Source organism: Oncorhynchus mykiss, chromosome 25 (assembly GCF_057628025.1).
Source record: "Oncorhynchus mykiss isolate SJ-2025 chromosome 25, ASM5762802v1, whole genome shotgun sequence".
NCBI classification, from domain to species: Eukaryota; Metazoa; Chordata; class Actinopteri; order Salmoniformes; family Salmonidae; genus Oncorhynchus; species Oncorhynchus mykiss.
In genome coordinates, this window is record NC_143046.1 from 36,566,271 (window position 1) to 36,578,413 (window position 12,143).

A 12,143-nucleotide genomic window follows, 5' to 3' on the forward strand; every position below is an offset into this window, starting at 1 on the left:
CTGCTGTTTTCGTCTCTACCTCTGAATGCTAGGCTATGAAAAGCCAACTGACCTGATGTACTGACCTGTTGCACCCTGTACAACCACTGTGATTATTATTTGACCCTGCTGGTCATCTATGAACATCTTGAACAACAATCTGGCCTTAAATGGCCATGTACTCTTATAATCTCCACTTGGCACAACCAGAAGAGGACTGGCCACCCCTCCAGAGCCTGGTTCCTCTCTATGTTTCTTCCTAGGTTCCTGCTTTTCTATGGAGTTTTTCCTAGCCACCGTGCTTCTACATCTGCATTGCTTGCTTGTTGGTGTTTATGCTGTGTTTCTGTATAGCACTTTGTGACATCTGCTGATGTAAAAAGGGCTTTATAAATACATTTGATTGATTGATTAATCTGATGAGGTTATAAAAGCACTGCTACTCACAGAATGTTTCAGAGATATTAAGCCATCGTACTGCATGCATTTTTATCAAATGCTGTACGCCTCTGGTTCTTTTCCGGTGTTTGGTCCGGACTGCGTTCTCACCTGGAGCGAACTGCATCATGGTACTAATATAATCGGACCAGGACCACCCTTTTTTGAGCAATCCACAGTGCGTTGTTTAGTGCACTCCCTAGTGCGGATAGAGTGTTCACACCAGTCCAAACGAACCAAACTAAGGAGGAACACGTGCCAGAGTTTAGAAAAAACGATCCAAACCAATTTGGTGTGAAATTAAATTATCTGTTTTTCCTATTTGTCCTGCATACATTTCCTATCCTGCGTGTGTGGTATTACAATGTTACAGCCCACATAATTGTTTTGTGTTAATTGTGAGACACAGTAGATAAAGGAGATACTGAGCAGGTTCACAAGGCATACAGTATTAAGGCATCCCCCCAGAGTGAAAGATCATGCCTTTCAGATATGGTCAAGATCCATATCTGCTCATATTCTCATCAGATTGTCCAAGAAACCTCCATGGTAACTAGCTAACTAGCTGGCTTGTAATCCTAGAAGCGTAGTAACAGTAACTTTACGCTAGTTAGATCATTTTTGGGATTAATATAGAATTGGCTGGTGATGTCATTGAGATCAAGAAATACAATTAAACTGTCCTCAATATTCAGATGAGTTTCAATGGAAGATAACAATATAATTAAAATGTTGCCACTGCTGCTCAAAATAAAAATCATAGGGGGAAAAAAACTCTACATTTGATATAGCCACAGGAAGCAGTTTGGGGGTAAGGGTGCTGCAATTTTGGTGGATGCAACAAAATAAGTTTACCATAATTTTTAACTTGCGTCTGAAAATTATCTGTACAAAACAGTTAACCTGTTTTGTGAAATAAAAAAATACTTGCTTGATATTTATTCCAGTATCTTGAAATATCTTGCAAATGTAACTTATTTCTATGTGATTAATGAATTGACAATTTCAGTTATTTTCCATTTTAGTAGACACTCTTATCCAGAGCAACTTACTTAGTATGAAAATGTATGCACTCACTTTTTTTTTAAACTGGTCCCCCGTGGGAATCGAACCCACAACCCTAACATTGCAAGCACCATGCTCTACCAACTGAGCCCCATCATCACAGCACCAAACCACTTGATGTCTCAATGTACTCAATTACTGTATTATGCACTGTTTCTCTTCATGGTGATGGAAAGTCTACAGGTATAAACCTAGATGACCAGCCTATGTACAATGCAGTAATGTACATTAAGTGGTTTGTAAGGATGGTAAAGTAATACTGCACAAAAAATTGTTGTTTTCCATGTTATTTGATCAAAATTTGGATGTTTTGTGTCTCTGCCCAGAACTTTTTGATGTAAATGTTTGTGGACAGGGTTTTGTTCTTTCTAGATTCCATTAGAAGGACAATTGCAGAGAAAGGGACAGGGCAACAACTCTTACAATTCCAACTATTAAATCCTGAAAGACACTGTTCTTAATTATACAACTACCTTTTTGCCAAAGCGGAGATGCTTAACATTTTTTTTTGCCTGCACTACAGACGTCTATATCGGCCAGCTAATACTCGTAAAGACCCAGTGCACTACTTTTGAGAATTTATTATACATCTTTTATTAAAATACATTTTTTTTAATTCAGATTTTTCAGGGGGTACAGCAGCAACCTCAGTATCCCTACCTACTGCAAGCCAATATTTCTTCCCAGTAGCGAGGGAGTGTTGGTCATCCATGGCCTGGGGTGAGGCTAATTAGCCTACATCCCCAACGAGCCATGCCATGCTAGGGTCATTTATCGCCATGTGGGCTCACTCGAGCTTCCCAAATCACCTGGCTCGGCAACTACGCAACGGCACAACAGGGTTTCCATTGACACACGGTCTTACTGGCCAAGTACTCTATACGGACAGGCTTCCATCCATCTGACAAGGCTGGTTACTCTGGCTGCTCTGGGTCTGACTTCTGATTGGGTGGTACTGTCTTGATAGCTTGTCTTGGTTTTGGAATGATTTCTCATTCCTAAACTATGATTTCTAGGCCTAAGGTGCTGGCACTGGCTGGTGAGGAGAGACTGGGCAAAGTGAATGGAGCGGAGGCGAGGAGGGGAAAGAAGAACATTTATCCGAGCGACTGCTCTTCTTTATGGCTCTAGCGAAGGCAGAGCAGCTTGGGCTTCGATCGTTTGATCTCGCCACCATATGTCCTATGCCCTTGGAGACCGCCTCAGTCCTACGGTTGGGCAGCCAGAGACGCAGAGAGATAGAGATGGAAAGGCAGAATGGCCCGAGGACAAAATTCTAATGCTACACGACTCAAAACAGGAAGCGATAAATCAACAGGTTTATGTTCCAAGAGATCTGGAGGCTGTGGACTGTGTTTAGAATGGCTTTCAGAAATGTAAACTTCTCTCCTGAAGTACTACCAGTACTCACACTCTGTATAACAAATCATATTTAATTCAGGGGCTATTGAAAAGGTTATGTGAGGATGTTACAAGATAAACTTTCCATTAACATAAAAGAGAACTGAATTAAATGGATACGATCAGTTTGACACCTCACTTAACAGACCACAGACAGAGTTCAAAATCAGCAGAGCGAAGTGGGTTTGATTGAAATGTCCTAGGCACAACTAAGGGTCAAGGTTCAAAGGGTACAGACAAAGGTCAAGGCGCTCTGCGAAGACAGTTGTTGTACTTTATAGGTGCTCTGATACATTCTATATCTCTGCCAAGACTCCAGAGTAAACCAGTTTGATGAAGCCAAGATTTTGTTTCTGTTTCTATTCATGGCCTCCATAGAAGTGACAGCTGGCAGCCACCGCAGCAACATAGTTGCCATTTTTATGAAGTCCTTACAATATTTGGTCCTCGTGGAGAACGTGTTAGCTTTGTAATAATAGCAGTCACCAAATTTAGAACACAGTACTTTAACGAGCTCCCGAGTGTCTCAGCAGTCTAAGGAACTGTATCTCAGTGCTAGAGTCATCAGTACAGAACCTGGTTCGATCCCGGGCTGTATCATAACCAGCTGTGATTGGGAGTCCCATAGGGTGGCACACAATTGGCCCAGCGTTGTCCCGGTTAGGGGAGGGTTTGGCCGGGGTAGGCCGTTCTTGTAAAATAAGAATTTGTTCTTAACTGACTTGCCTAGTTAAATATAGTGTGTGATTGCGGCCTGCAATTCAAGGCGCCCCTGCATGTGCGCATGCCTAGGGCTGATCTCTGACCTGCCACACACACCGAGCTCCATTGACTCTGCAAAATCAGGTGGATGAATTGTTGGATTGATAAGAGACAGTGGACAAAGAGGATTGTGCCTAGTGGTTAGAGCGTTCAACTAGTAACCGAAAGGTTGCAAGTTCAAATCCCCGAGCTGACAAGGTACAAATCTGTCGTTCTGCCCCTGAACAGGCAGTTAACCCACTGTTCCTAGGCCGTCATTGAAAATAAGAATTTGTTATTAACTGACTTGCCTAGTTAAATAAAGGTAAAAAAGATATATATATTTAAATACCCTGATTTTGACCTGTCCCCAAATTAATGTCATTGGTTCAGAGTTTGTTTTGATATTTTAACCTGCATGTCATGATCGTGTTTGGTGTAGGGGGACAAAATACATTTATGCACGATGGCGCACGCACCCAGCCGGTTTGGGTTCCATGTTAGTCTCATACCTACACCTCTGAGGAAAAGGCTGTATTGAAATCAAATGTCTCTCATTCCCTCAGGTATACGAACACAAAAGTGTCAAGTGGAATGCAGGTAACTGCCAAGGTCGAAGAATTCAACAGGCATGTGACTTCCTTGAAATCGAGTGCTGGTGATAATTCCATTGAGTCAGGTTCATGTGTGGTGCTATGAAAATTGATTTCTGTCAGACCTATTGAACTGAAGAAAGACCAGCACAGGGAAGTGTTCCTGCTCACCAAGTTACAGACGCGATGGCTGAACTGACCCTCAGCAGAGTAATGGAATCCTGTGTAGGTAGGCAGTGTGAAAACCAGTTCTAGCCCAGTTAAGTAACCCCTTCAACAGAAGAACCTTACCATGACAGTAATAGCAATTCCGACTGACCCTCAGCAGAGTAATGGAATCCTGTGTAGGTAGGCAGTGTGAAAACCAGTTCTAGCCCAGTTAAGTAACCCCTTCAACAGAAGAACCTTACCATGACAGTAATAGCAATTCCCGTTGAGTACGGTAAATGGACATTAGTGTTGATGTGATACCAAACATCAGAGATCTCCTAAGTAACTACGACCCAAGACATACAAACTCGTTCTTTTGTTACTTTGTTGAACATTATTCCATGTATGTTTTTTCACCCTTCTCTTGGTCATATGCCTACTAACATGATGTTGATGTTCCACTTTGCCTGACCCGAGTTTGGGGTTGGTGGTTTGCTGGAAGGGTTGTGGCACAGGTCACGCCACCCCACCCAGGCCGAACTGCCACCACGGTGCCATCAGCAGATGATGGTAACTAGGCCTTTGGCAGTCAACCTGAGTGACACCAAAAACAAGTCCTAGTCTAGGACTCAAGGCTAATCTACAGTGCCTTCAGAAAGTATTCATACACCTTGACTTATTCCACGTTGTTGTGTTACAGCCTGAATTCAAAATTGATTAAATATGTTTTTTTAACCACCCATCTACACACAATAACCCATAATGAAAATGTGAAAACATGTTTTTAGATTTTTTTTGAAAATGTATTGAATGTTAAATACAGAAATATCAAATGTACATAAATATTCACACCTCTGAGTCAATACATGTTACAATCACATTTGGCAGCGATTACAGCTGTGAATCTTTCTGGGTAAGTCTAAGAGCTTTGCACACCTGGATTGTACAATATTTGCACATTATTATTTTTAAATTATTCAAGCTCTGTCAAGTTGGTTGTTGGTCATTGCTTGACAGACATTTTACAGTCTTGCCATAGATGTTCAAGCCAAGCCAAGTCAAAATTGTAACTAGGCCACTCAGGAACATTCAATGTCTTCTTGGTAAGCAACTCCAGTGTATATTTGGCCTTGTGTGTCAGGTTATTGTCCAGCTGAAAGGTGAATTTGTATCCCAGTGTCTTTCTGGGAGAATTTTGCCTGTGCTTAGCGCTATTCCATTTATTTGCATCCTGAAGAAAAACTCCCTTGGCCCTGGCGATGACAAGCATACCCATAATATGATGCAGCCACCACCATGCTTAACAATATGAAAGGTGGTACTCAGTGATTTGTTGTGTTGGATTTGCCCCAAGCATAACTCTTTGTATTCAGGACATAAAGCTTTTTGCAGTTTTACTTTAGTACCTTATTGCAAACAAGATGCATGTTTTGGAATATTTGTATTCTGTACAGGCTTTCTTCTTTTCACTCTGCCATTTAGGTTAGTATTGTGGAGTAACTACAATGTTGTTGATCCATCCTCAGTTCCCATATCACAGCAATTAATCTCTGTAACTGTTTTAAAGTCACCATTGGCCTCATGTTGAAATCTCTGAGTGGTTTCCTTCATCTCTGGCAACTGAGTTAGGAAGGATGCCTGTATCTTTGTAGTATTAGAAAACTTCCCTGGTCTTCGTGGTTGGATCTGTGTTTGAAATTCACTGCTCGAATGAGGGACCTTACAGATAATTGTATGTGTGGGGTACAGAGATGAGGAAGTATTCAAAAGTCAATGTTAAACACGATTATTACACACAGAGTGAGTCCATGCAACTTATTACGTGACTTGTTAAGCAAACCTTTACTCCTGAACTTATTTAGGCTTGCCATAACAAAGGGGTTGAATACTTATTGACTTAAGACATCTCAGCTTTTCATTTTTAATCATTTGTTAAAAAAAAGGGGGTTTGAATACATTCTGAAGGCACTGTACGTCAAATCAGATTTCAACCAATGAAGTTCTCTGTCATACTTTTGGACACCACAAGAACAGGGGGTTTGTAACTATTTTAGGCTGCCCATACTGAAGTTTGAATATACACTTAGACGATTCAAAAGGCACCTTCTGTCCACAACAGAAATGGAAACAGTGGTATTACTTTTCTGGCCATTTCAGTTTCCATAGCAACTGTACACCTATCATGTTCTATATCAAGTAAAACCTTTACAAAAAGGGTATCATTTTGTTCTTTGTGAACAAGGAAGACAAAGAACTGTTCAGAACAAAGAACCCTTATGCCAAGAACAAAGAGAGGTAGGAAAATTGAAACTGACTGTTTGCTTGTATCCTCGCTCTTCCTTTGACAGAAGTCCAGGATATGCTGTCACTCCATGATTTTGCAGGATTTTTTTTATACATTTGCGGGCAAAAATGCCAGATTTTGCTGCGGCAATTCTGACATTTTGCATGGCAATATGCAATGATTTTGTCCAATTTGTGGCAAAAATGCAGTGATGAGGGAAATGTGGATGTTTGGCTTGATTGAACCAGATTATGTGATAAATGTGTGATTAGTTGGAGCCCACTTTTTGTACTGCAGTGATTGGTCAGTTGTATGCTATAATATTGCAATGATTTCACAGCTAATAGTGCGGTGAATGTTAACATTTGCAAGCCCTTGCATAATATGTGGGAAATTGTTGATTTTGCCAAAAACATTGCCATCGCAGAATCACAGAATCCTGGAGGGACTGGCTAGGTGAAGATGTTTGACCTCATTTACACTTTCTCTCAATGTCATGCTCTTTTTTGTGCATCCTGTATCCTGAACAAAGCTAGCGACCAGAGCAGAGAGACGAGGGTTCACGCCTCCGATGCCGGGAAGATGATATGGCCCCATCACCATTGGCCTATCATTGCAATACATCTCAGGGCCAGAATGATTCAGCCAAAACGTGTTTAAGTGATCCATTATGTAATGTTCTACTACAGAAGCTTAGAGACCCGGTTAATGGTTTTTTGAATGTTTGTTGGAGTAGGGAAAAAGTGGACCAAGAGTGTACTAGCACACAATGTTCATAGCTAAAGGATGAAATTACGCTCAGTAATACAGTCACACACAAAATCATGGACACATTCAAAACACACAGCCTGTGGTGAATGCACAGTGCACACCAGTGGTTGTAAGGGGTGGGTGGAACATGATGTTGTGGTTGTAAATAACAAGCATGCGAAATGGCCCTCAACCCCCTTCTGAGTGTTCTTCAGATTCCTTACCAAGCCAAGCCCTCACAAGTCAGCCAGGGCCTCCTCAGAATGATTACATAAACCCTGGGGAAGGGTGTTTTGGGGACACTGCTGTTAAGTGTTCATCGAAAGCTGAGGGGAGAGATACAGGACAGCTACAGTTGCAATGTGTATTCAGCCCATCCAGTCTGTTTACAGATTAGCCTGAAGGCACTCAAACAAGGGGCTTAGGGAAATCGGGTAAATATGAGTTTACACAGCAAGGAGGTCCCGAAGTCCAATGAAAAAAATGGTTAGGGCCTCCCAAGTGGAGCAGCATCGCAGTGCTAGAGACGCCACTACAGATCTGGGTTCTATCCCAGTCTGTATCACAACTGGCCGTGATCGGGAGTCCCATAGGGCAGTGCACAATTGGCCCAGCGTCGTCTGGGTTAGTGGAGGGTTTGGCCGGGGGGTCTTTACTTGGCTCATTGCGCTCTAGCGACTCCTTGTGGTGGGCTGGGCGCCTGCAGGCTGACCACGTTGTCAATTGAACAGTGTTTCTTCCGACACATTGGTGCGACTGGCGTCCGGGTTAAGTGGGCGGGCGTTAAGAAACGCTGTTTGGCGGGTCATGTTTCGGAGGATTCGCGACTCGACTTTTGTCTCCTGAGCCCATTAGGGAATTGAAGCATTGAGACAAGATCGAATTTGGGGAGAAAAAGTGAGGTAAAAATACAGAAAATAGATAATAACTAAACGGGTTGAATTAGAAGAGTGTCCTTTTTTCATGATTTGAAAAGTTACCACTGTTTGCAAATCCTGAAAAGGAAGTAGTGCTCGATTTTGAACAAAATATAATGTAAATGACAATGTCCAGAAAGTATGTCAGAGATCCCCTTTGATATTTTAAGAAGTGACCAGAAATCAGCTTGGCTTTGCAGAAACATGAGCTATTTCCAATATGTGGCCCCATAACAGATAATGAGAAGGGCCGAAAGGGGAAATGCGACTACTGAAGAAAGAAAATATAGCATCTTGGAATAACAGGAAAATATTGCCTAAACAATTGTGTATTTATTAATACAGCAACGGTTTGGTAGAAGGCCCTTCAAACTGGATCGCAAATATCCCAGTAGTTTGTTACTGTGTGTCATTTGGAGAGACACTGCATTTGTCTTGTTACTGTGTGCGGCGTGTGTCACCAGCAGAGCCTGGCAAATAGTTCAGATGTTTTTTATAGATACAATTGCCTGAAGAAAACCATACATTGACCCCTATTATTTCTGACAAGTGTTATCTTAGATGTTAATAGGCAACTTTGTCTACTTCCCCAGTCAGGTGAACTCCTGGGTGCCATTTTTATGTACACCCCCACCCACCCACACAGTATGTGCCCCTCTTGATGATTACACAGAAGCAATGTCTGGAACTAGAAAATATTATGGGAACAGCTTTCACTTGCCATTTTCAAGCACAGTTTGCATGCTGGTAGTAGTATTATTGACATCTTAAGTAGCCCACAAAGCAATTCCTCAATATCATTCAAACAATTGCATTAATGGGGTAAGCTACTTAAACATCACGCATGCATTAACACCATGTATTTACCTCTGAATGCAACTATACATCACTGCTGATAAATGATATATGACCTACCTCCATGATTCGGTGCAGGTCCAATCACGATTCCTTTCGCGTCCACTTTCGGTGAATTCTGACCGTAGGTGCCATCGTCCTTGGTTAGAATTTGCTTTGGATTGCCTTTGGAGTCAAGTACGGTGGCATTGACCGTAGCAGTAACATGGTCTTCCTTGCTGATGGTTTTGTCAGCACGGATCGACAGTATACACCTGGGCAGAACGATCACCAACAAGACGACAGGGAGATAGCTGCATGGCGTTGCTGCGGTCCACCTCTTGGGCATCTTTGGAATGTCTTACTGTAACGTCCCCTTTACATCCAAGCTGTTACTCAGGGAATTGAACCACTCCAACGATTTTCCCCCAAATAAACTGACGGGGGCTCGGCGTCTTCCCTGCGGCGTCCCGTCATAAAAACATTCTGTGCTCTTCACATCGTTTTCTTATTCCAATACATGTTGCCTACGCTGCCTTTGGAACGAACAAAAACCCGCACATTAGAACTGTAGAATGAAAAGCTGAAATAATAATTGAATCAAATCAAATGGCTTTAGAGAGGTGTAGGCTATATACTTAAGATGTTATGGGTTGCCTATTTGCTGTAAATGGCTTAATCTTACAACACAAGCCGTGTTACCTTTTATCGCATGACAGCCTAAGGAGTGCCCATTATTTGAAAATAATAAGCTCTATATTAAATGTCAACTATAATGCGCATTTATATCGTTCGATTATTTAGTAGGCTATCCCGAATATATCCCAAAATACAAAGCCTTGACATTAAAATGAGATACACTTCTTAATTTAGGAATATAATTATTTTCAATAGTGGCAATGTCTTTCTAATGACAATTATTTGTTTTTACAGATGTGCATTATTGCCACAAGTGAACAGCTGTCATCGCTGCTTTTTGTTCACAATAGCGTGCCAATGATAGCGCGCTATCCTTGATCGGAGCCATTAATGTACGCATTTCGCATTAACTCGCACCTCCGAAAGCCATGATGCGCAACCTACCTTCTCCATTTCGTCGAACCAAAACGATATTGACACAAAATCTCTTGCCTTGCTTTATTAAATCGAATCCACTCTCTCGTCTTTTTCTTCTGGCTCTTCTGGTTCCACAGCGCAAGCGCGACGTGGGCACACACAAAGCTCGCGCACATAGAAGGGGGCGAGAGCGGCGGGTGTACTATCACGACAGTATACAACCGTTCGTTATCTAAAGGGTCGCCCACCTGTAACCTTAAATCAGCCTTACATCACCTGTCGACATTAATTAATACATTACAGAGCCCAGGAATACTGATATATCGTTTTGGTTCCACAGTGTCCCTCATATCCAATTGTAAGAACATATACACTCGTAGAAAACAAGGGTTCCCGAAAGGGCCCATATGGGCACGTGCCCCCTCATATTTATCCTGTTTATATTTTTGAGTTGACTGGACCAGGCACAGAGCTTTGATCAAGCTATAGGGTATTGAGTCCTTCTTGAATAATAAATACAACGATTTTTGGGGGGTTGTTTCTCTGTGGTACTAGCCACCCACCTTCCTTTCAATATTTTTACCCAGATTTTAGCAGAGATGCAACTAATATTTTGTTTCGTTAATAAATAAATAAAATAACCACCAGTCAGGAGGATACAGATAGCTCAAGATGTGTGCTTAGATATGCAGAAAAATACTTGGTTTAAATGTAATCTGGCACCTAATTATGATGCCTGATATGTGCCTGTATTGATGATGTGTGTCATGATCCCATGTACTGTGTTATAATTTGGATGTAATATCCTAAAGTATAGTTCAGTAAAATAGAGTTCAGTATAATGTACTGTATCCTCCTTTATTCTAACATTCTCTACTCTAATGAACTGAACAGTACAGTACTCTACTGAATTAAACTCTACTTACAGGGTCCATTGTCTGTCACCAATGTTAAATAAAATTATATTTGAACTTATTCTACTAATTGTCTTTGGGGTTGCTTCTCATATTTTATTTAACTAGGCAAGTCAGTTAAGAACAACTTCTTATTTAAAATGACAGCCTAGGAACAGTGGGTTAACTGCCTTGTTCGCAGGCAGAATGACAGATTTTTACCTTGTCAGCTCGGGATTCGATCTAGCAATCTTTCGGTCACAGGCCCAACGCTCTAACCCCTAGGCTACCTGCCACCCTAATATACAGTATGGGGGAATTTGAGACAAAATATCCAAAGGCACCAACGTACTGCAGGAAATTATTTAACAGACTTTCCAAACATGAGTCTGTTGTCGACTCACATCCTCTCTGCTTTCCTCATGTCACAATAAAAATCCCCAACATGTTATAGCTTCTTTGTGCATATATGGCGCATATGCAGGACTATTTTGACAGAAAGAAAGTTGAGAGGAAGTGGCTTGAGACCCAAGTTTGAGAGGCCTGTTTAATACTACGTTCCTTTGGGTATTTTGTCTCAAATTCCACCCTATATAACAACCAATCTCATTGACAATTGGTAGAGTAAGTTCAAATGTAATTTTATTCAACATTGGTGACAGACAAGGGACGTTTAGGTTTTAGTAATTTTTTTTTTGGTTTAAAAAAAAAGAACAAGCAAATTGTGCCATTTGGTTTGCTTAATATTAAGAATGTGAAATTATTTATACTTTTAATACTTAAGCATATTTGAGCAATTACTTGAGGCATTTTCTATTAAGATATCTTTAATCACTTATGACAATTGGGTACTTTTTCCACCACTTCTAGATAGCACCTTTTCTATGCAGCTAATTATGAAAAAAATGTGTCAGCTGGACCCATGTTCTATACTGGTAGCCTATAGTCTGTTATTGATAAGGGCAAGCAATATGTCACTATCCTGCAGTGACAGGTACAGTATATGCTAGAAAAATCTAACTAAGCTAAGCTCTTTATGTAG

At 41.2% G+C, this 12,143-nt stretch overlaps 1 protein-coding gene across 9 annotated transcripts in view; it reads right to left on the bottom strand.

Moving 5' to 3' along the window:
* rnf130 (ring finger protein 130) overlaps positions 1-10,643 on the bottom strand; it is a 71,483-nt gene extending 60,840 nt beyond the window's left edge. For all 9 annotated transcript variants that reach the window (XR_016491682.1, XR_016491687.1, XR_016491685.1 and 6 more), the window contains exons 1-2: positions 10,236-10,643; positions 9,234-9,688 (exon numbers count right to left, since the gene is read on the bottom strand). Coding sequence is in view for 3 of the 9 variants with exons in the window: in XM_021584093.3 (XP_021439768.1) it covers positions 9,234-9,501 (268 nt within the window). In the remaining 6 variants the exon portion in view is untranslated. The remainder of the gene's footprint in view (positions 1-9,233; positions 9,689-10,235) is intronic.
* Between the last annotated feature and the right edge of the window lie 1,500 nt (positions 10,644-12,143).